At 44.5% G+C, this 25566-nt stretch overlaps 1 protein-coding gene across 8 annotated transcripts in view; it reads right to left on the reverse strand.

Moving 5' to 3' along the window:
• Positions 1-25566, reverse strand: part of PCYT1B (phosphate cytidylyltransferase 1B, choline) — a 131188-nt gene that overhangs the window by 25454 nt on the left and 80168 nt on the right. For all 8 annotated transcript variants that reach the window (XM_043571485.1, XM_043571488.1, XM_043571486.1 and 5 more), the window contains 2 exons: positions 13849-13991; positions 10976-11164 (listed from right to left, as the gene is read on the reverse strand). In XM_043571485.1, coding sequence (XP_043427420.1) covers positions 10976-11164; positions 13849-13991 — 332 coding nt within the window. The remainder of the gene's footprint in view (positions 1-10975; positions 11165-13848; positions 13992-25566) is intronic.

Here is a 25566-nt window from a genome sequence, read left to right on the forward strand (position 1 = left end):
GGGACTTTAACACCCCACTTACAGAAATGGATAGATCATCTAGACACACGGTCAATAAAGAAACAAGGGCCCTGAATGAGACATTGGATGAGATGGACTTGACAGATATATTTAGAGCTCTGCATCCCAAAGCAACAGAATATACTTTCTTCTCGAATGCACATGGAACATTCTCCAAGATAGATCATATACTGGGTCACAAAACAGCCCTTCATAAGTTTACAAGAATTGAAATTATACCATGCTTACTTTCAGACCACAATGCCATGAAGCTTGAAATCAACCACGGGAAAAAGTCTGGAAAACCTCCAAAAGCATGGAGGTTAAAGAACACCCTACTAACGAATGAGTGGGTCAACCAGGCAATTAGAGAAGAAATTAAAAAATATATGGAAACAAACGAAAATGAAAATACAACAATCCAAACGCTTTGGGACGCAGCAAAGGCAGTCCTGAGAGGAAAATACATTGCCATCCAGGCCTATCTCAAGAAACAAGAAAAATCCCAAATACAAAATCTAACAGCACACCTAAAGGAACTAGAAGCAGAACAGCAAAGGCAGCCTAAACCCAGCAGAAGAAGAGAAATAATAAAGATCAGAGCAGAAATAAACAATATAGAAACTAAAAAAACTGTAGAGCAGATCAACGAAACCAAGAGTTGGTTTTTTGAAAAAATAAACAAAATTGACAAACCTCTAGCCAGGCTTCTCAAAAAGAAAAGGGAGATGACCCAAATAGATAAAATCATGAATGAAAATGGAATTATTACAACCAATCCCTCAGAGATACAAACAATTATCAGGGAATACTATGAAAACTTATATGCCAACAAATTGGACAACCTGGAAGAAATGGACGAATTCCTGAACACCCACACGCTTCCAAAACTCAATCAGGAGGAAATAGAAAGCTTGAACAGACCCATAACCAGCGAAGAAATTGAATCGGTTATCAAAAATCTCCCAACAAATAAGAGTCCAGGACCAGATGGCTTCCCAGGGGAGTTCTACCAGACGTTTAAAGCAGAGATAATACCTATCCTTCTCAAGCTATTCCAAGAAATAGAAAGGGAAGGAAAACTTCCAGACTCATTCTATGAAGCCAGTATTACTTTGATTCCTAAACCAGACAGAGACCCAGTAAAAAAAGAGAACTACAGGCCAATATCCCTGATGAATATGGATGCAAAAATTCTCAATAAGATACTAGCAAATCGAATCCAACGGCATATAAAAAGAATTATTCACCATGATCAAGTGGGATTCATTCCTGGGATGCAGGGCTGGTTCAACATTCGCAAATCAATCAACGTGATACATCACATTAACAAAAAAAGAGAGAAGAACCATATGATCCTGTCAATCGATGCAGAAAAGGCCTTCGACAAAATCCAGCACCCTTTCTTAATAAAAACCCTTGAGAAAGTCGGGATAGAAGGAACATACTTAAAGATCATAAAAGCCATTTATGAAAAGCCCACAGCTAACATCATCCTCAACGGGGAAAAACTGAAAGCTTTTTCCCTGAGATCAGGAACACGACAAGGATGCCCACTCTCACCGCTGCTGTTTAACATAGTGCTGGAAGTTCTAGCATCAGCAATCAGACAACAAAAGGAAATCAAAGGCATCAAAATCGGCAAAGATGAAGTCAAGCTTTCGCTTTTTGCAGATGACATGATATTATACATGGAAAATCCGATAGACTCCACCAAAAGTCTGCTAGAACTGATACAGGAATTCAGCAAAGTTGCAGGATACAAAATCAATGTACAGAAATCAGTTGCATTCTTATACACTAACAATGAAGCAACAGAAAGACAAATAAAGAAACTGATCCCATTCACAATTGCACCAAGAAGCATAAAATACCTAGGAATAAATCTAACCAAAGATGTAAAGGATCTGTATGCTGAAAACTATAGAAAGCTTCTGAAGGAAATTGAAGAAGATTTAAAGAAATGGAAAGACATTCCCTGCTCATGGATTGGAAAAATAAATATTGTCAAAATGTCAATACTACCCAAAGCTATCTACACATTCAATGCAATCCCAATCAAAATTGCACCAGCATTCTTCTCGAAACTAGAACAAGCAATCCTAAAATTCATATGGAACCACAAAAGGCCCCGAATAGCCAAAGGAATTTTGAAGAAGAAGACCAAAGCAGGAGGCATCACAATCCCAGACTTTAGCCTCTACTACAAAGCTGTCATCATCAAGACAGCATGGTATTGGCACCAAAACAGACACATAGACCAATGGAATAGAATAGAAACCCCAGAACTAGACCCACAAACGTATGGCCAACTCATCTTTGACAAAGCAGGAAAGAACATCCAATGGAAAAAAGACAGCCTCTTTAACAAATGGTGCTGGGAGAACTGGACAGCAACATGCAGAAGGTTGAAACTAGACCACTTTCTCACACCATTCACAAAAATAAACTCAAAATGGATAAAGGACCTAAATGTGAGACAGGAAACCATCAAAACCTTAGAGGAGAAAGCAGGAAAAGACCTCTCTGACCTCAGCCGTAGCAATCTCTTACTTGACACATCCCCAAAGGCAAGGGAATTAAAAGCAAAAGTGAATTACTGGGACCTTATGAAGATAAAAAGCTTCTGCACAGCAAAGGAAACAACCAACAAAACTAAAAGGCAACCAACGGAATGGGAAAAGATATTCGCAAATGACATATCGGACAAAGGGCTAGTATCCAAAATCTATAAAGAGCTCACCAAACTCCACACCCGAAAAACAAATAACCCAGTGAAGAAATGGGCAGAAAACATGAATAGACACTTCTCTAAAGAAGACATCCGGATGGCCAACAGGCACATGAAAAGATGTTCAGCGTCGCTCCTTATCAGGGAAATACAAATCAAAACCACACTCAGGTATCACCTCACGCCAGTCAGAGTGGCCAAAATGAACAAATCAGGAGACTATAGATGCTGGAGAGGATGTGGAGAAACGGGAACCCTCTTGCACTGTTGGTGGGAATGCAAATTGGTGCAGCCGCTCTGGAAAGCAGTGTGGAGGTTCCTCAGAAAATTAAAAATAGACCTACCCTATGACCCAGCAATAGCACTGCTAGGAATTTATCCAAGGGATACAGGAGCACTGATGCATAGGGCCACTTGTACCCCAATGTTCATAGCAGCACTCTCAACAATAGCCAAATTATGGAAAGAGCCTAAATGTCCATCAACTGATGAATGGATAAAGAAATTGTGGTTTATATACACAATGGAATATTACATGGCAATGAGAAAAAATGAAATATGGCCTTTTGTAGCAACGTGGATGGAACTGGAGAGTGTGATGCTAAGTGAAATAAGCCATACAGAGAAAGACAGATACCATATGGTCTCACTCTTATGTGGATCCTGAGAAACTTAACAGGAACCCATGGGGGAGGGGAAGGAAAAAAAAAAAAAGAGGTTAGAATGGGAGAGAGCCAAAGCATAAGAGACTGTTAAAAACTGAGAACAAACTGAGGGTTGATGGGGGGTGGGAGGGAGGAGAAGGTGGGTGATGGGTATTGAGGAGGGCACCTTTTGGGATGAGCACTGGGTGTTGTATGGAAACCAATTTGTCAATAAATTTCAGAAAAAAAAAATAAAAAAAAAAATAAAAATCGGGACACCTGAGCAGTGTACAACTTCCTTTCTAGTAGATACTGGTGACCTGGAGCAAGACAGAGGGTGAACACGAACATAAGGTCCTCTGGCCCCTGTCCTTAGAGTGCACCTCATTAGGTCCGTAGATCTGTGCCAAACCAAAAGCCCTCCCTCCGGCCCCAGCTCCTAGACAAATGAATACGCCTCTTCATAGAACGACTGGGGGTGTATTTCAGCCTACTGTCTCTGCAGTGCCCTGGGGGTGGTGGCTAACCATCAGAGGTAGAAGGTCAAGGAGTGTCCCCTGGTGGCAGCCCAGAAGACCAGGACACCAGACACAGGTACGGTCTCCTCTCTAGGAGCCACTGGTGCTCTGGTGGGTGGTGGAAGGAACATAAAATTAGCACCTGCCCTCCAAGGAGGTCTCTGGCCTGTAGAGGTAGGTTTCATTGGAAGCCTGCCCCTCCAGCCACAGCTATGAAGATAAGCTGAAAGGCTTATTTCTCCGAAAGAGGATTGCCTGGGTCTCTAACCTCTTCCTGGGCCCTGGGGGGTGGTAGATGGTCGGGAACTCTTGTCAGTTGGTTACAGTCTTATGGGACCCTGGAGGGTAAGTTGCACTGGCTATCCGAGCCAGGAGATCTAGAGGTGTCCCCTGGGTGGCTACAAGATTGAGGTACCAAAGGAAGGTACAAGCTCCATTCTGGGAGATGGCAGGAAGCTGGAGTGACATAAAGGGGTAGTGAAAGATGGCATGCGCCAGCCTCTGTCCCTAGAGACGAACCCAGTAGGCCCCTCGGTGTGTGTTACAGATGCCTGCCTAGGCCAATGATTTAAGGTAAGCAAATAAAATTCTTTCACAAAGGGATATTATTCAGCTTTAAAAAGGAATGACATTCTGACACGTGCCAGAACACTGGTTAAATCTTGAAGACATTATGTTAAGTGGAATTAGCCAGACAAAAGGATAAACGCTGTGTGATTCCACCATGAGGTACCTAGAATAGTCAAACTCATAGAGACAAAGTTAGAAGGGGGATTCCTAGGGACTGGTGATGGGGTATTTAATAAGTACAGAGTTGCAATATTGGATGATGCACAAGTTCCAGGAGCGGATAGTGCTGATGGTTGCACAACTATGAATATATTAAACGCCACTGAACTATATATTAAAAATGGCTAAACTTCTATGTTAGGTAAATTTTATCACAGTTTGAAAAACTTACTAACGGACCTCACATTATGTAAATCTGTTCTTTGTAAAAAAAAAAAAATGAACGTATCATCAAGGTTTTTAAAAAATGTATCTCCTATATTAGATGCAAATACCTATTTGGTTTCCATAGGGAATCCACCAGACTGATTGGATTAGGGCCAAGAGTGTTTGTGGTGCAGGATAAACTGAAAACTTGCACCTGACCTAAGGTTATTCTCTCCTAGTGCTCCGGGAAAAGGTCTGTGTTCACACTCTAAAACAGAAGAGATGCATTTTCATTTCAAACAGGAAATGAGTCTCTGTTTTCAATGTCAGTTAAGGACTATAGTGGCATATCATTCAAAGTGATACATAATGTTTTTAAAATATAGCCTCTGTGCCTAGGGCAAAATGTTTAAATGGAACGTGTCTGACCCTTTGAACAAAAATAGCCAAGTTTCACTAGGAAGGCCCTACCCCAAAAGCAAACCCTGAAAGCTGATTCTGCCTCCCCTGATCCTGGTGGCTTGACCCTGAACACCTTGGAAATGAACAGCATTGCCACCAACATGACAACAATGCTTCAGAATTCAGCTCCTTTAATGCCCCTTCCTTGAGGATAGTCTGTCTTTCAGGGACATGCCCTCCCAAGAGGGGGAATACCAAGTTTCTGTTGGGAAGGCTTCCCTTTGCAGCTATGGTTGGATTATAGGCTGTCTTCTAAATTTGAGTCAGGACTAGTTATAAGAATCTAGAAAAAAAAAAGCAAGTAGTTAAATAAGTAGAATTGTATGTGGTAAGATTGAAAAGTAACCTTTTGAGCTCTGGTAATTCTTCCCTCAGACTGAATAAATGGGAATACATCCTCTATTACAGCAATTATGGCCCCCCAAAACCCCACCTTCTGGATTTATTCACATCCTTGTGTGGTATCTTCCCAAAAATATGCCCCGATTGTGTGACCAATAGAATATGGCAGAGCAATCCCTATCAAAATAACACTAGCATTCGTCACAGAGCAAGAACTAACAATCCTAAAATTTGTATGGAACTAGAAAAGACCCTGAATAGCCAAAGCAATGTTGAAAAGAAAACCAGAGCTGAAGGCATCACAATCCTGGACTTCAAGCTGTATTACAAAGCTGTAATCATCAAGACAGTATGGTACTGGCACAAGAACAGACACTCAGATCAATGGAACAGAATGAACAACCCAGAAATGGACCCAGAACATGTGGCCAACTAATCTTTGACAAAGCAGGAAAGAATATCCAGTGGAATAAAGACAGTCCCTTCAGAAAATGGTGCTGGGAAAACTGGACAGCGACATGCAGAAGAATGAACCTGGACCACGTTCTTAACACCATACACAAAAATAAACTCAAAATGGATGAAAGACCTCAATGTAAGACAGGAAGCCGTCAAAATCCTCGAGGAGAAAGCAGGCAAAAACCTCTTTGACCTCAGCTGGAGCAACTTTTTAACGTGTCTCTGGAGGCAAGGGAAACAAAAGCAAACATGAACTCTTGGGACCTCATCAAGATAAAAATCTTCTGCACAGCAAAGGAAACAATCAGCAAAACTAAAAGACAACCGACAGAATGGGAGAAGATATTTGCAAACAACATATCAGATAAAGGGTTAGTATCCAAAATCTATAAAGAACTTATCAGACTCAACATGCAAAAAACAAATAATCCAGTGAAGAAATGGGCAAAAGACATGAATAGACACTTCTCCAAAGAAGACATCGAGATGGCCAACTGACACATGAAAAAAATGCTCAACATCACTCATCATCAGGAAAATACAAATGAAAACCATAACAAGATACGACCTCACACCTGTCAGAATGGTTAACATGAACAACTCAGGCAACAACAGATGTTGGCAAGGATGCAGATAAAGAGGATCTCTTTTGCACTGCTGGTGGGAATGCAAACTGGTGCAGCCACTCTGGAAAACAATATGGAGGTTCCTCAAGAAATTAAAAATAAAACTACCCTACAACCCAGCAATGGCACTACTAGGTATTTATCCAAGGGCTACAAGTGTGCTATTTCGAAGGGGCACATGCACCTTAATGTTTACAGCAGAACTATCCACAATAGCCAAAGTATGGAAAGAGCCCAAATGTCCATCGACAGGTGAATGGATAAAGATGTGGTATATATATACAATGGAGTATAAGTCGGCCAAAAAAAAAAAAAGAATGAAATCTTGCCATTTGCAACTATGTGGATGGAACTGGACAGTATTATGCGAAGCAAAATTAGAGAAAGACAAGTATCCTATGACTTCACTCATATGAAGACTTTAAGATACAAAACAGATGAACCTAAGGGAAGGGAAGCAAAAATAATATAAAAACAGTGAGGGGGACAAAACAGAAGAGACTCTTAAATACAGAGAACAAACAGGGTTGCTGGAGGGATTGTGGGAGGGAGGATGGGCTAAAAGGGTAAGGAGCATTAAGGAAAACACTTGTTGGGCTCAGCACTGGGTTTTATACATAGGGGATCAATCACTGGAATCTGCTCCTGAAATCATTGTTGCACTACATGCTAACTAACTTACATGTAAATTAAAACATAAATTATAAAATGGAAGGCTGAAAAAAAATAAACTTCCAATAGTAATTACCACCAAAATTTCAAAGTAATGATGTATATAAAGGATACTTTGACATCTCTTCAATTCCCAAAATTTGATATTAAAATATCTGTTATTTCTACTGGTTGGTTACAAAGCCACAAGTATTGCTGGGAGTATTGTCATTTGTTACCTACATTTATAATTGGAGGGAAAGCTGTATTGTAGGTGGAGGTTAGTAATTATAAAGATACTATTTTTTTTTCATTCAAGTTCACTGACCCTCTGAATTCTATCTACATCTCTCTTGGGTTAAGATCTACAGATTTATTTTATTGAAAATAAACTATGCAAGAGGAAAAAAGAATATGGCATAAATGGATTGTCACTTCAGCTATAACATCTTAAAAGGCTAGCTTTTCTCCTGACTGCAACTTCATGACAGACCCTAAATGATAACCACGCAGCTAAGCTACTTCCTGACTTTCAGAAACTATGTGAAATAATATGTGTTCTTTTTAAGTCACTAATTTTGGGGGTAATTTGTTACTCACCAGTAGATAACATCACCACAGGCACCATGATTTCTGCTTACTTAAGAAGGCAGCCGCCACCACCTCTCCTGAATCTAGATGACCTGGCCTAAAGTGCCATTTTGGCAACGGGCTTGGTCACAAAGCCTTAATGTGGTTTCGGTACATCTGTTTCTCCACAGTGCCATAGGCTGACCAAAGGAGGGTGAAGGACGAAAGTGACTGCTTCCTGTGGACATTCCTATGGTGGACGATACAGTGCCGGCCAGGAAAAAAAGGCTGGGGCCCAGCCTCCAGCCCGGTACCTCCAAATGTGTGGGAAACCATAGGAAAGTTTCACAGTTTTCCTAGACCTTTGTAATTTATCTAGAACGCAGCTATGATACTCCCTTACTGTGTAGTCAAAATGCATAGAGTAGATAGAAAAAGGCTTTGGAAAAGGGTTAACCTGCTATACGACTTCTCGACTGTAACAACATGGTCCTCACCACGACTTCTCACTCTGATGTGGAAGGATTTGGATTTTCTATGACAGCTCTTAATAGAAAGCATGAGGTCACTTGGAGGAAAATCAAAGACTCTATACTACAAGGAACAAGCACAAATATTGCCTGGGTACAGGTGGGCAGCAAAAATGTACGAGTCAGAGGAGGCAGCAGGGAATAACGGTGGGCAATGGCGAGCTCGTGCCCTCCCTGAAAGAAACTTGAGAACGTTTTTGAAGGCCAAGCAAACCAATTCTGCCTCCTGAACTTGAGCCAAACACCAAGCGGTACCAAGTCCTGTACTGAGCACCATAAGCAATAAAAGGCTAAGGGCATATATCTGTATCAATCTATATATATGATATTGATATCAATATAGATAGGAATATGGAGAATTATACCTCACCATCTCCTTTGCAGATGCTAGAAGGTTCTGTGTATAGGTCCATGCATCCATTAAATCCGCACACATTTATGGAATACCCACTATAAAAAGCTACACGTTATACCTCACACCAATTCTGTTGTGCCGAATTTTGTACTTTAAATCCTTCTATTTCGTGCTTTTCTAAGTTTGGGTTATTTGTAACAGTACCATCTTTGCAGGTAATACACATCCTCTATTTTAAGAAATGAGTTCCAGTCCCAAACCCACAAATAAAGAATTATTATAATAATAGCATATTCATGAAAAGCAAATTACTTATCTTGGCGTTTAACATCCTTGTAACTATTCCTGTACTTTTAATGTCAACAGAAAAAAAGCAATGTCTAAGTCTGGCTGATATGGTAAATTAATGTTAATAACAGTTTTGACACTAATAGCAAGTTTTAAAAAGAAAAACCTCTAGACTCAAAGCTGGATTTCATTTCTTAAAAATCACCGTGGCGTGCTGTCACCAGACTCCTCTAGGACAATTCCCGTTATGATTTCACCTTCACTGGGAGCCCGAAAGGACTAAGATCTACCAAGTTGCTATGAAATTCTATTCCTTCCTTGCCGAGGCTCACTCCAGGTGGAGAAAATAGCCACCCCCTTGAGTTACGACACCAGGGCTCCTCCACAGTGACACATTTCTGAATCTCTGTAAGCATATGAATACCCATCTGGTTTCATTCAAAACAAAACACCACCAGTGGCGTGTCCACCCCCTGGAAATGAGTTGTGGATAGTGAACTATTAGGGTACACACTAAACTCATGGAACTTTTAGACCGGATGTTAGAGATCCCATGGAATCCCAGAGAACAGGTTCTGCACTTTGTTTTCATGTTCTTCCCTAGCCCTGTGCGTACACAAGGACATGGATACGTGGCCCGTAAATTAAACTGATTTGAGCTGAAAACTTGAACAGGCCCAGGGGAAGTGAAAAGGAACCCAGCACTGGGCTCCTCCACTGTTACTAGCTCTTTATAGAAGTCCTCGAAATCTCAAGCAGCCCCTTGCAAACCCTCTGCCCCTCTCAGACTCTGCCACTGGGACCCGATTGGCGCACAACACCCACGTCTATAATCATGCAGAGGCCACTAGTCTTCAGGCAAAGCATCTCTTCCACCTTCTCAAACGTTCTTCTTTTTCTATTACTAATTGAGTGTTTTACGTTTAGATAATCCTATAATGAACCAGCGCAAATGAGCACAGAGGCAGCAGTGACAACCCATCAATAAAATAATTAAGCTGAAGTGGATTTTGTTAGAGACTTCTCATGTCATAATAGGAAATCTAGGCTACTTAAAATCAAGGAAATCAAATGGAATCACTTCTCTTTGTTTTAAAAACGAAGGTTGGCTTTGAAAGATCTATTTCATGGAACCCCCATTAACGCTGCTGACAATACTGGTTCTTCACCTCTAAGTACATGCACAAGAGAAATACCAGTGGAATACAAGGTAGTTTCCAGAATTTTCTTTTCCCTTTTCATAGTGTTCCCCCAGAATTGTGTGTAGAATTTCGACAAGACTCTCTGCACTTTCTCTGTTTTAAGATTGAGATCATGGTCTCAGTCCCCTAAAACTTTCTCCCGACACATACATGCCATGAAACGACGGGAAAATCAGGGCATGACAGTGCAGATGCAGAGCAAAATCCTACCTCTTCTCTTATGGCCGATGGAAGAGCAGGGTTCCTGACCAAAAAAGGTGACGGATGCTGCTAGGTTTCTTTTGACCTTCCTCCCCAGGGTGATCCAAGAGCCCATTAGCTTTGTCTCACAACACAAATTCCATGCCACCACTGACCCACTTGACTCTGACCCCTAAGCTTTGCCTCATTTCCAACTGAGAGACCACGATGAGCTAGAGAACCAACCTCTGCAGCAACAGATGTGAAACAATTACCAAATGGCTTCAAGGTCTGAACAAGAAATAGAAACAGAGACCAGAACTGGTTTCGGGTGCTATGGGGTGCCAAATTGAGGGATAAAGCAGAACCTAAATAAAGAAATGATGTAGACCTGAAGCCACTTGGGCTGATGCCCAAATTGGACTGAGATAAGGGACACCCTTGAGTGGTTCCATGAAAGTGAAGAGAAATAATTACATACCCATGCACCGTCAGGCCCAAACAGCTCCAGGAAGTTGCCAATGAATTCCCTTGATTTCTCTTCCCACTTTTGAATTAGATCATGACTTTTTTCTTCTACTCTGTTGACAAATTCTTTTGATCTTTCCTCCACGTTCTTGACCTTTTCCTTCATCTTGTCTACCTGGTTTTGGAAGCGGTACTTCTTCTCCTGGTCAAAAATTAAAGGGGAAAGAGTGATTTAGCCAAAAGGGCATGAGAGAGACCAGTCATTCACATTAATGGTCTTTTTATTTCAACTCATGTTTGTTCTTAACCTAAAGAGTCAGGATGTTGCTATTTCCAAGGGCCAGATTGATGGGAAGGCACATCTCTTGTAAGAAAAGTCATTTGTCATTAGTCTACTTGGCTATGTGAAATGAAATACAAGTGATTTTAATATTCCCTGTCTTGTAAACGTCAGAGTTGAAGTCGCTTATGTAAGAACCAAAAATATGTGTTTGTTGCTTACTACAGGTAGATATTGGGCAAACACCCCCCCAAATTTTCCTGGGATTTAGACAAAAGTACGAATTGTACATAGAATGGTCACTCACAGGCTGCCTGAATTCTGTTTTACTGGGACACTATTAAAACCAGTACTGTTTGGAATAAATAGGCAACTGACTGGGACTTAAAACCCATGTGTTGCACTAAAATGTTCATTGTAATGACATTTTTCATGAAGCTAATTGAACTGCATCCATTTCCTTGGTGACGAAGAAGGCTTTTGTTCTGATAGTTTCTCTGGATTGAGACTTTGTTCTTCTTATAGCCTTAATGCAACAATGCTATACCTATGTGCCTGAAAGGCCCTGTATGTTGGGCAGGTCAGAGGTCACCTCTAAACCTCGGTTGCCTCATCTGTTAAGTGGGGGTAATTTTCATCTCTATCCCCATCGAGTTGCTGTAACAATTAGATAAGATTATGCACATAAAGTGTTTGGCACAAAGCCTGGTATTTAGTAAAAATTTAGTATGTGTTGGCTGTTGGATTACAATTAAGCAGCATAAGCATTTAATCGTGTTACCCGACGAGAGTATCAAAACCATGAAAATAACATGAGACGAAGGGTCTTCCCCTCCATGAAGTCATGACATATTTTCTCCCCGAGGGGCAATCAAGTTTTTTCTTCACTACATGGGACTAACGTTCCTATCTCGGAATTCTTGGGGACACTTGGAATATTGCACAACTAGGTCAGGATTCCCGGACTAAAGCTTACTGTAGCCTTGGGGTAGGATGTGAGCTAGGTATGTGCTGTCACTTGGCTACACATACTACAGGAGCGTTACATACAGCTCTCGGGTGGCACGGGACGGAAGGAATGGGTGCCGCGAAGCAGGAGGCTGCCCCTGCCTCCACCTCTACTCTGCTTGAGGGACCTTGGCCAGGTCCCCTCTGAGCTCAGCTTTACTCCAGTCTCAATGCAGAAACTCGAACTGGGTGACCGGCCCCTCTCAGCTTCCTGCCACCTCTGAGGTTCTCTAATTCATCTACATGCCATCGAGCACATTTGATTTTCCCTCTGAGCTGCAGCCAGGCTTGCTGTCACAGCAAGGCCATGAGTGCATCCACAGCGACTACACGGTTCCTTGAGCTAAGTGGCTTATCTAAAGGCTGTTGGAAGAGAATGAGCAATAACTTTTGGAAACGGTTTGGCATGCTTGGATGGCTGACTGGATTCAATTTAAAAGAACAGGCAGTTTAATTTATTGAAATAACCAGGGCTTTATTCTCTGAAAGATACCAAATGATCACTTCGACAGAATTCTTTTCAGCCACTTGCTCTGGTACCACTTGAACCTGACATTTTCTATTTTGTTGCCCGACTCGTGTGAAGCCACAGTCTAGGCTCCCAACGCCCCCTGCTTCGTGAGCACAAATAATAAGGACGGATCAACAATTAACAAACCCCTCCTCATCTGGAAGGTCCCAATGATCGACTTGTGTAAGCTGCCGGACACATACGGCTGCACATCACTGTAAGCCTCTACTTTTGTAGAAAAATCACTCTTGAAAATACAACGCCTCTGGGGGGGGGGGTGTTAAAATTCAGTATGGGGGAAGACTTCTTGTTTCAATCAACGTCATCACCTCCTCAGAGTCTGGGCAAATAGAGTTGTCCAGATGCACTCACATCACCTTTAGCAACTGGACCGGCCCTCTTTGCTTTTTAACAGCCTGTTTTAGTTGTTTTCAAGTTGTTTTAACAGTTGCTCTGTTATTAAACTAACAGCAGCTCTGTGGGAACAATACGGCACAAATACAAAAGGAAGCCAAAGACATTAGGCTTTATTTAACCAGCTGTAATTTCTCTGGACAGTGATGATGATGATGATGATGATGATGGCTGTTAAGGTTTCTAATGAGCATCTGTAAGGCCTTCATAAAATGAAAATTTTAAATTCATTGCCTCTGGTTTCGATTTTCATTGCCTTTGCCTTCCTTCCTTCCCTTTGAGGGGAAGACAACACTTGCCTTTCCCGAGGGCCCATCTCCCAGAAACCCTTCCCGCAAGTCTGAGAACAGTAGAAGAGGCAGCTTGGAGCAAGGGGAAGGGAGGTAACTCCTTTATAAAATGTGGAGCTCGCTACCGCGTGCTTTGGCTGACTTAGGTTAGCCCTTTGGACAGTGGTTTCTCCATCTGTAAAACGGGGAGAATACATCATTGGGTCGTTGTGCAGACTGAACCGAGACAATGAATATAAAACATCAGGAAGACAGTGGCACTGGAATTTAAATAAAAACTTTTTAGAAAAGAACACTGTATGGCATATAGTAGACATCCAACAAATGGTGGCAGTGCTTGTGTGACATGACGGTTGTCACAGGATACCGGGCGGCACACTTACATTTATAAAGCTGACATTTAGTTCCTTGGCTGTGTACCCTCTCTGGAGGTTGCGTCGGGCATAAACATCATAGTCACGGACAATTCTGGTGATAATGTCTGATGTTGAGATGCCTTCCGTTCTCTGTGTTGGAACAAACATTCCTGTTCAAATAGTAAAGAGGAGATAAAAAGAAAAAAGTAAGACCTGTTTTCTTTACTAGCTCTCTTTTCCGGGACAGAGTTGCAGCTCCTGGGTGTGTGAGGGAGGCTTTCACACGTGGCCCCAGGTGGCTGTTCCACACCCGGTTCCGTACACTTCCTCCCGCCACAACACTGCATGCTTGGCCCCCCGGACCTGCTCCCTGGAGGCAGCGGGCACGCACCTGGCATTGACTCATACCAAGCCTTGGATCCCCTTCCCCGCTCGCACCAGCCACAGTGCTTCTCCTTAGTCTGTGGGGTCCAGCTTCAAGGTTGTGCCCCTGGGAAGCCTTTCCTGCCATCACTGAGTAGAATCCACAACCTCTAGGATACAAATGTGGCTTCCATCAACACAACTATTTTATTTTAATTTTTTTAAACGTTTATTTATTTTTGGGACAGAGAGAGACAGAGCATGAACGGGGGAGGGGCAGAGAGAGAGGAAGACACAGAATCGGAAGCAGGCTCCAGGCTCTGAGCCATCAGCCCAGAGCCTGACGCGGGGCTCGAACTCACGGACTGCGAGATCGTGACCTGAACTGAAGTCGGACGCTTAACCGACTGAGCCACCCAGGCGCCCCTCAACACAACTATTTTAAATACCTGCCTCCTTGTCAAAAGGGGAACATTGTGAAAGTAGAGATTATGCCTCGACTATCTCTGCATTATCAGCCCTCAGCTCAGTGCCCATTCCTGGCACATGGAAGGTGCTGGATAAATGCAAATGAAACGAGTAAGTGAATAGAGCCTAACAATTGAGCCAATGAATTAGATCGTGGCCCAACTTCCTTTCTTCCCTAAGGAAGTCTGCATCTCATCAGACTGAGGAAAAGATGAAAAAGTGTACTATTTTGTTGTCTCTGATTTGAAGACATGTCCTTGGGATGCTAGATGACTTTATCTCCCTAAGAACAGTCTACTCTGGGGGTGCCTGGGTGGTCAGTCGGTTGAGAATCCGACTTTGGCTCAGTTCATGATCTCACGGTTCATGAGTTCGAGCCCCGCGTCAGGTTGTGTACAGACAGCTCAGAGCCTGGATCCAGCTTCAGATTCTGTGTCTCCCTCTCTCTCTGTCCCTCCCCCACTTGTTCTCGTTCTCTCTCTCTCTCTCTCAAAAATAAACATTAAAAAAAATTAAAAAAACAAGAAGAGTCTACTCTGCTTGGTGGTTTCACTACTCAAGACTCTTTCATTTAGAACACATGGGACTGAGTAAAAATAAGCACAGAGAATGCCAAGTTCTAGGAGACTTTCTTCAATGTCCTCAGAGATCTATTTGGGTGAACAAATACAGGCCCATCAAGAGGTCACAAATGTTATCGAGACAAGAATGTGGTTTATATTCACACTTGTGTTGTCAACTGAAACATGTTGGCAATTAAGATATTTCTCCCCAGTGTGATTAGGGCCACTCAGAGATCTCAGGGGTGGGACAGCATGATGGACAGGGCCTGGGGACAAGGGTACTGGGTTCTCAGTTTGGAGACTTGGGCCAGACTCACACCTCAGAAGGCAAGTTACTTAACCTCAGTGTCCAAAACTGAGAAGTGAGGCAGCCGGACAAGATGGCCTTGGGATCATCTGCGCCACCTCCCTCTCCCTCACTCAACTACGTCCAATCCGTCTCCTTCCAGGCACCAACCTACCTCCTAAAAAGCTCTCTGACTCACCCACTTTTCTTCACCATTATCTAAACCAATCTAACACCATCTAGTTCAAAGATTACAGCAAGAGCCTCAAAACCAGTCTCCAGCGATGTCATTTTTGGTGCCCTCAATCCACTTGTCACATGGCAAGAGCCACAGAGCAGCCTTCCAAAACACATACCAGGCGGCAGCCCAACAGCCTTCGGTGGCTTTCTAGAGTCCTGAGTAATCACCTCTAAACCCTTACCCTGGCTCTGTGCCAGTTTCCTTTATCTCTGCTCCCCGCCATGCTCTCCAGTCCCATCTCAGACCCTCTCCCCCACTTCATTGTCTGAGCCAAGGCCCCTGGACTACACTGCCAATAGGGGGCACCATTCTCACTGGATTCTGTAGAGCTGTGTGACAAAGTAGACCTGCCTGAGCCCCCGACACTGGGCTTTGGTGTCCTGAGAGGGCTGGCCCCATCCCCTCACTCTGCCACACACGTGCTCTCTACTCAGCTGACCCCCTGTCATCCCCTGGGTTTCACCGTTAGCATCACTTCCTCGAAGCAATCTCTTAACCCCCAGACTGGCTCTTCAGGCTTTCTTTCTCTCCCTTCACATATTCCAAAGTCTGTAGAAAACAGCTTATTCTATAACTGCCTTCCCTACTTGACAACAAGCTACATGAGGGAAAGAACTCCTGTCTTAATCTCCTCTATATTCTCAGCACTGAGTGACAAGCAGGCACTGTAAGAATATTTGCTGAAGAGCTGACTAGATGAACATTGATCTCTGAGTGCCTTTCCAAATCCAGTTCTCTTTGATTCTATTGACACTGATGAACTTTTCAGTCTTCTGGCCCCTCCTAAGGTGTCTCTTTGAGCTCTCTTTTGATATCATGTGTACATTCACAGTATCAGCAGCAGGCTGGCACTGCTGACGTTTGAGACAAAGCACCGGGCTTCTAATATTCTGTGGCTCAAAGACAGAGCTGGGGTTTACTACTACGCCCAAAACTTCTTTTATCACTTTCTGAGAATAAGGACTCCAACGCAGAAAACCAATGGAAGGCAGAGGACACGAACATCCAAACACATGAATATAAATAGCACCCAAGTGACCAGCTGCGCAGGGGGCTCTGGTGGGCGGGGAGCACTGAGTGGTCCCAAGCTGGGGGGCCAAGACAACATCCCCACCTTGGTGGGCGGAGCAGGGAGCTTTCTGGGGAGCGCTATGTCCCATCTGTCAGCAGGCAGACGCTTTTCCCACACCCCTGCTGCCTGGTGACATGTTAAGAAGATTTCTAGTTACTAGCAGATTTTAGCAAGTCAATGAGACACTGGTGACATGAGCTCACCCTTTCTGTGAAGCCACAGAGCGAGGTCTCTGTGGCTGAGTTACCGAAGGTTTAGGGCGGGGACAGACTTGCTTTGGCTGGTGGGGAGGTACGTCTCTGAAAGAAGCCAAGCCCTCTGCTGACATAATGAGGCACCCAGCTTCCTCCAAATCCTAATTAGTGCTCTGCTAAAAATATTCAGTAATGAGCATGATCAGAGAACCTTTTTTATCGTGCTTTCCCGAATTGCAGTGTTTGGTTATGGAGCTATTTTAAGAAGCAGCCAAGCACATGTTCATGAAGGAAACTTTCGACAGTAGTAGGCAATATTAGCAGGATGATGAGGACCGTGGACCTGACAGCCTACTTCACTTAAGCTCCATCCTTTCATCCAGCTTTGCTGGAGGGTTTTGACATGTAGTTCCGACAAGCAAAGCAGAGTGCTGTAAAGTTTAATTCATGCCCTCTATATCTCTGGCTTCATTTAAAGTGACTTTTGCCTTTCAAAATAGACCTCAATTAGAATGCAAATGCCACATGCGGATGCCTGGGCCATTTCCGAGCATCTTTCCCTCACCGTGAATACTCGGGCCTTCTTTCCTACGGCTCTCCCTTGGTGAGGAATCGGCAGAACAGATCAATGGCCCTGGGCGTACGTCAAGTCACGCAGAGTCTTATGCCCGTGCTCCCAGGCCAAGTAGAATACCACCTGACTACTCAATGCGAAGATGGGAATTAGGGTAGATTAAATATGGGCACAGTCCCCTTCCCCTGGAATCTGAGCTGGCCTGAGTGACTTGCTTGTAACCAAGAGAATGTGGTAGAAGTGACGCTGGCTGACCTCCAAGGCCAGGGCCAAAGAAGCCTTGAGGCTTCTGTCGAGATTGCTAACTCTCCAAATGCTTCCTCTTAGGACGCACATTCTTGGAACCCAGCCACCATGCTTTTGAGAAGCCCATGCAACACAGAGAGGCCACAGGTAGGCGCGACAGTGTCAACCCCAGCTGAGCTCCTTGCTGACAAAAGACCACCCACTGCCAGCCATACAAGAGCACCACCTGGGACCTCCAGCCCAAGTGGGCCTTCAGATGACTACAGCCCAAGCCCACAGCGGAGTACAACCATTGGAGAGACCCCAAGCAAGAACCACCCAGCCAAGCCCTGGCTGAAATTCTGCCCTACGAAATCACGAGCAAAATAAAGTGGCTCCTAATTTGTTATGCAACAATAGGGTGCTCCATTGCTTTGAGTCAGGAAATTATTGGGCCTGTTCCTATGCCCTAAAATCAGGAATGCAACTTTTTCTTAGCTCACTAGAGGCTACTCACCAAGAAATGAAACCACGACCAAATGCATGTTTTCACTCTCCAACATAGGTGAGAAGCTATCACCCCAGGAAATGTTGATTCAATTCACCCTGGAAGTAACCCTGGGTGAACCAGATACCTGGTCTAGATTCTTGCTACTCTGAGTGAGGTCTATGGACTTACTGTATCTACCAACCTGGGAGCTCGTTAGAAATGGGGATCTTAGGGCACCTGGGTGGCTCAGTCGGTTAAGCGTCCAACTTCAGCTCAGGTCATGATCTCATGGTTCGTGAGTTGGAGACCTGCACTGATAGCTGATAGCTCAGATCCTGGAGCCTGCTTTGGATTCTGTGTCTCCCTTTCTCTGCCCCTCCCCCGCTCACATTCTCTCTCAAAAGTAAACATTAAAAAAGTTTTTTTAATAAATAAAAAAGAAATGGGGATCTTAGCGGCACCTGGGTGGCTCAGTCAACTGGGTGTCTGGCTTCAGCTCATGTCATGATCTCACGTTATGTAGGTTTGAGTCCTGTGTCGGGCTCTGTGCTGACAGCTCAGAGCCTGGCGCCTGCTTCTGATTCTCTCTCTCTCTCTCTCTCTCTCTCTCTCTCTCTGCCCCTCCTCCGCTCACACTCGGTCTCTCTCTCTCAAAAATAAACATTAAAAAAAAAAGAAATGGGGATCTTAGGTCCTGCTAGACCTACCAAATCCAAATCTGCATTTAAAAAGATCTGTCAGAATGTCTCCTAAGGCAAGGAAAACAAAAGCAAAAGAAAACTATTGGGTGTATTACAAAGGTTCTGCACAGCAAAGGAAACAAACCAACAAAACAAAAGGACAACCTACTGATTGGGAGCAGATATTTGTAAATGACCTATCCCATTAGGGGTTAGTATCCAAAACATATAAAGAACTTATACAACTCAACACCAAAAAATAAATAATCCAATTAAAAATGGGCAGAAGACATGAAGGCATGTGAAAAGATATGCAGCATCACTCATTACCAGGGAAATGCATATCAAAACCACAATAAGACACCACCTCACATCTGTCAGAATGGCTAAAATCAAATACACACGAAACAACAAATGTTGGTAAGGATGTGGAGGAAAAGGAACCCTCATGCACTGTTGGTAGGAATGCAAACTGGGGCAGCCACTGTGAAAAAGGCTATGGAGGTTCCTCAAAAAATTAAAAACACAATTACCCTAGGATCCAGTAATTGCACTACGAGGTATTTACCCAAAAAATACGAAAACTCTCATTCAAAAAGATATACGCACCCCTATGTTTACTGCAGCATTATTTACGAGAGCCAAGATGTAGAGCAACCTAAGTGTCCACTGATAGATGAATGGATAAAGAAGATGTGGTATATATGTACAATGGGATACTACTTAGCTATAAAAAAAATGAAATCTTGCCATTTGCAATGACATGGATGGATCTAGAGGGTATAATGCCAAGCGAAATTAGTCAAAGAAAGACAAATACCATATGATTTCACTCATATGTGGAATTTAAGAAACGGACAAATGAGCCAAGGGGGTGGAAAAAGAGAGACAGACAAACCAAGAAATAGACTCTTAACTATAGAAAACTGATAGTTACCAGAGGGGAGGTGGGTGAGGGGATAGGTGAAACAGGTGATGGGGATTAAGAGTACACTTATGATGATGAGCACTGAGTCATGTACAGAATTACTGAATCGCTATATTGTAAACCTGAAACTAACACTCTATTTTTTTAATTTTGATTTTAGTTAACATACAGTGCAGTATTGGTTTCAGGAGTAGAATTTGTGATTCATCACTTACAACACCCAGCGCTCATCACAAGTGCCCTCCTTACTACCCATCACCCATCTAGCTCATCTCCCACCCACCTCCCTCCATCACCCACAGTTTGTTCTCTATCATTAAGAGTCTCTTGTGGTTTGTTTTCCTCTCTTCTCTTCACCCACCTTCCCATATGTCCCTCTATTTTGTTTCTTAAATTCCACCTATGAGTGAAATCATATGGTATTGGTCTTTCTGATTGTATATAACATTGTATGTTAACTGTACAGGAAGGGAGGGAGGGAGGGAGAGAAGAGAAAAGAAAAGAAAAGAAAGGAGGAAAATAAGAAAGGAAAGGAAGGAGGAAAGAAGAGGGGAGGAGGGAGAGAGAGAGAGAGAAGAAAGAGAAAAGAGAAAAAAGAAGAAAAAAGAGGGACAGAGAGAGATCTTGTGGGGATCTGTAGTCACATTTACATTTGACAAGCTCTGGTCTATACCAGGTCCTTCATGGCGATTGTAGGGAAGGAGTAGCTGGCTCATAGCTCAGATCTTCCAAAGACTTAAAAAGGTAATAACCTCCCTATGCCATAACCCACCTCCTTACAACTGATTCATCAGCCAGTTTCTCCGCACCTTCTCCCCTCCTACCCCTGCCATGTTCCTCAGCAGCCTTCCAAGTCTGAAGCATATGGGGTTTCCTTCTTGGAACTTCTTATAAACAAGACAAGACTGGCATGTGAGTGTCAGGCCTCTTGTTCTTACCCAATGCTCCTGACCACCGCCAGGGGGAGGCCTTTCTGAGAACACAGCACAGACCTGACTACCAGCCCTGGTGTGGGGTGCATGGAGCTTCCCCAGCTGGCCCCAAAAGGGTTTGAACCAACGAACACACCATCAGGAAGACTAAGTATATTATAGGTAACAGAATAATTTTGTGAAATATTATCCAATGTCGTGTTCATTTCTGGGGATGATGTCTGTCCTGAGGTCCTGTTGGCACTGACAGGGAGACCTCCATTATCTCAGGGGAAAGAAGCTGCAGCTGAGAATACAGGAGAAGGCGTTCAGCTTCTGACTTCTGAAATGGGCTCTTTTGAAGGCTCGTTTCAAAAAGAACTGTTTTGAAAGGTAAGGCTTTCACTTGAAAGAGCCATGCTTTGAGGACTACAAAAAAAAGGTTTTCTAAATCCCAGAAAGTGCCCCTTTCATTATTAAGAAGCAGAGGCTGAGTGGACTCAGAGTGAGGAGTGTTTTCCTGTAAGCCTTGGAGTGGGGAAAACATGCAATTCACCACGTGGCAGCGTCTTACCCTCCAGGCAGAGGAAAAGCCCCTCCTGAGATCGAGGGGAAAGAACCCGGAGAGGGATAAAGAGGGGAAGGATGGAAGTGAGAAAATGTGAGTGGGGCCTGTCCCTTGCCCCCACTCAAAGTCAAACCCCAGGGTCAGGGACAGGCAAGTGAACCCATTAGACAGCCCAGACCAGAGGGGCTGGTACCCCATTCACCTTCAGGAACTCTGGGAGAAAATGGTCTCCCAGAGACCCCATGCCAACATGGGGAGGCCTCAGTAGAGCATTCCTTACATGGGCGCGTCAGGCAGGACTGACATGGCCCCTCCCACAGCTGTCCAGTAGATTAGGGAAGACATTTGTAAAGTTCCCAGGGGCCCTCTGGAGAAACACTGAAGGTAGCGGAGATTTAAAATCTGCATGACTGCTGGGCGGCACACCCAGAGCATAGGGATGGGATCCTGTAGCAGAGGCTGTGGCAAGGACAGGCCAAATGGAGATGTGGCCGGATGTCAGAAGGCTATGATGGGGGGCTTCGTCGCCACAGATGATGGCTGAGCAGGTCCGATACCATACAATGAAAGATAAGCAAGAACCAGTTCCCTACCCCATGCCAGGCCAACACATAGGGCCCAGGAACAGAGATCACCCCAGGAGAAAAAGGCCAAAAGCTGACTCTACACAGTCCCAGTGCAGACCTAGCACAGTGTCGAGTACTGTAAATGTCCAGGGTGTTATTCCCTGTCATCTGGGGACATGGGAGCTCCTGAGTAGGTTCAGCTGCAGAAATGACTCCTGTCCTCCTACCTGGTTGATCCTTCCCCCACAAGAGACCCCCACAAGAGTGTTCATGGCACTTCCCTGACTCGGAATGGCACCTGGCTCCATGTGACATATAGAATTAAATCCACACTACCCCATCCTGCCAATCGCCATCTCTGCTCTCACCTCTACACACCCTATACTGCATGAACATTTGATTTTCTCCAAATGCGCTATGCTTCATAAGCTCCCACCTTTGGACATGCATCCCCGGCCTACAGCACACACCCCTCCACAGGCTTCTAATATTTTGAGGTAATTATTCTGTCTCTGCCATCTCCCACGGGTGAGAACTAGGTCTTATTCGTATTTGCATACCATTTCCCCTCCAACAATCCCTGGCTTGTGGACGCACTCAGGGAATTCATGGTTTCACCAATGAGAGTCCAAATGATCCAAAGATGGAGTGGGCTGCCTTGGGAGGTAGGAGGTCCCCCATCATGGGAGATGGAGAAGTCCCAGTTTTATCAGGAAGTGGCAGTGATGCCAAGGAGGGGCTAGGAGACTGGGTTTGTAACCCTCAGGAGCCCATCCTACCTCAAGAGTCCGAAGGTCCATATGTACCAGGAAAAGGCTTTAGTGGCGGTGGGCTGAAAGTAAGGGACGGTGGGGCCAACGTGGGTGGAGTGCCAGTGGTTCCCAGGAAGAGGGGAAGACGGCTGTGATGGGGACAGCTCAAGTATAATGGGTATATCACACTTCTTGAAATCTCCCAGTAAAGCAAATGCTAACTCACAAGAGCAGGGGGCCGGACGTGCCAGATAATGGTTTCACATATGTAGGAAGGTATGCTTGGACACACTTACAGTGCCCAGAGAGGAGAGGTATGATGGAAAGCCAAACAGCAGACAACAAACCAAGCCATTAATAATCTACTTCCACACCTAACTCTAGTTAAAATACCAATTCCAACCCATCCTTTCCTCAAACTCTTCCTTGCTCCAAGTTTCTCAGGCAGCGGTAGCCTTATGGGAGATTAATGGAAGGCAGTCAGGTGACGGAAGGTGGACAGAGAACTTACATAATTCAGGCCACTATCCTGCCTCCTTCCACCGGGGACATCTCCATTTTTAAGGTCAGAAAAACCATGTGACCCTATAAGAGGGTACAAGTAATTACCTTTGCCCCGTCTGTCTTTTAAAATAATCCAAATGGATAGAATCTGGGGAGACTGGGTATTTAAAAAGTCCTAGCAATGACTATTTTAATTCTTAGGTGATTACCGGAAACCCTGTGACACCGACTGAAAACGTCAGCTCAGGAAAACACTAAGTGTTGGGGGGTGAGTGCATAGCAGAGACTATTTTTCCATTACACATCTGCCCCCAAAAGCACCTATTATTTGTGATTTATATTCCCTTGCCTTTTATAAGACAGAGCAAGAAAAATGCAAATCCACAGATATAATTTTAAAGCTATTTCATTCAGATCATAGTCATTTTTGCAACAAGTCACATGGCAAACCCTTCCATCTTTCTCTGAGATTTTGTTGGGCTGTGAGCCTTTGGTGGTTCAGAGTAATTTAGTGCATATAGTCGGCATCTCCCTTCAATAAACGGGTGAGGGACTCAGTGGCCATGATACCAATGGAAAGCAAACAAATTAGATGCAAAGGCTGATAAAATTCAGCCCCAAATCACCCCTTAATCTAAGTAATTTGGAAAACTCCACAAGATAGAGTACGTGCCCAAATTATGTAGGTAAATGGCCCTACGCCCTGTGTAGTGGGAAGAGCTCTTGCCAGCAGAAGACGTCCATCTTAGCCAACTCCCCATCATACTCCATTAAAAACACCCTCTTGCTGGAGTGCCTGGCCGGCTCAGTCAGAGGAGCGTGCGACTCCTGATCTTGGGGTCGTGGGTTCAAGCCCCATGCCGGGTGTAGAGATTACTTAAATAAATAAAACTTTTTTGAGAAAGCACCCTGTTGCTTAGCCAGTATTGAACGAGCACTACAAATGTACCAGGGACTATGGGGGGATGTGAAGATGGATGAGACACAGCACAGACCATGGCACCTCATTCTAGGCAGGGATACCCACACGCACCTGGAGGGAGGGAGGGAGGGAGGGAGAGAGGGGGAGAAGGGGAGAGAGGAAGAGTGGGAGGGAGAGAGGGAGGTAAGGGGACAGAGAGAGGGAGGGGGGAGGAGGAGGGGGGACAGAGAGACAGAGAGAGACAGAGAGAAAGAGAGAAACTATCAGGATGCCACCAGAAAGGAGCTGAAAAGAAGGTCCATTTGCCAAGAGTGTCCAAGGAAGGTAGCGGGAGGGTACTGCTGCTGAATCATGCCCCAGGGAGACAGGGCATGTCAAGCGCTAGGTCCTCAATGGGGCACGGAGTAGGCATAGGCGCTCAGAGCGAGGGCATGCCAAGGCACTAAGTAGGGGTGTGTCTGGGCACGAGGACGGGCTCCGTGTGCCTGGAGTTTAGGGTCTGAGCAAGGCGGTGCAGAGCCCAGGCTGGCAAGATGCAGAGGCTGGGCAGGGCCAAGAGACCGAAACCCAGTAACAAAACCCAGGAGCAGTCAGAGAGACTGAAGGAAATTAGAAGGTCCCACAAGTGTCCCAGAAGAAGAGGACAAGAGCACCCACGTGAGGAGAGGAGTCAGCAGGGTTGTTATGTCCAGAGGACAGAGTCGAGGCCACTGGATTTGGTGGTCCAAAGGTCATGACCAAAGTGAGGAAGGATGGAACGTCAGTGAGAGCGCAGGCATCTGGGAATGACCGGGAGAGCAGCTGCAGGTTGCCAGGAAGGGACTACCGACCCAGGATGTGACTGGAGATGGAGGGAGAGGGAGGGCAGAAGAAGGATGTGATTTGTTTTATTTGTTCTTGTTTGATTTGTTTATTTGTTTGAAGTTCTTACAGACTTTCAAAGATTGTAAGCTGAGACGAAACTACTAGAGAGTGAAAACCCTGCATGGCAAAGAGAGGAAGAATGAATGAAACAGGCTCCACGGAAGGGAGAAGGCTGGTGCAGATAAAGACGTCAGCCTGGGACACAAAACATACCCCTTTTCCTCAGGATGCAGGACAGGAGGTGAAGAGGCGAGGAGTTGCAGGTCAGTCGGGGCAGGAAGCGGGTAAATGTTATCAAGGAACATCGACAATCCCGCTGAGGCTAGAAACCACAGACCTGTTACGATGCCCCAACAGTGATTTCCCTCAAGTCCTTAGCACCAAAGGAAAAGGAACAGAGACGGTGACGAAGGAATGAACCCCAGCGAATCTGCAACGGACGGAAACCGGCCTCTCTCCAGCCCCCTAATAACTCCCTGGGGCAGACTAGAGTCTCTGAGTTTAAAAGAAATGCTTAGTGACAACTGGGACAACTTCCAAAGTGCAGGCACTGTGTCTGCCCTCCATGACACTG

The sequence above is a fragment of the Prionailurus bengalensis genome, chromosome X, assembly GCF_016509475.1.
Source record: "Prionailurus bengalensis isolate Pbe53 chromosome X, Fcat_Pben_1.1_paternal_pri, whole genome shotgun sequence".
Lineage (NCBI taxonomy): Eukaryota > Metazoa > Chordata > Mammalia > Carnivora > Felidae > Prionailurus > Prionailurus bengalensis.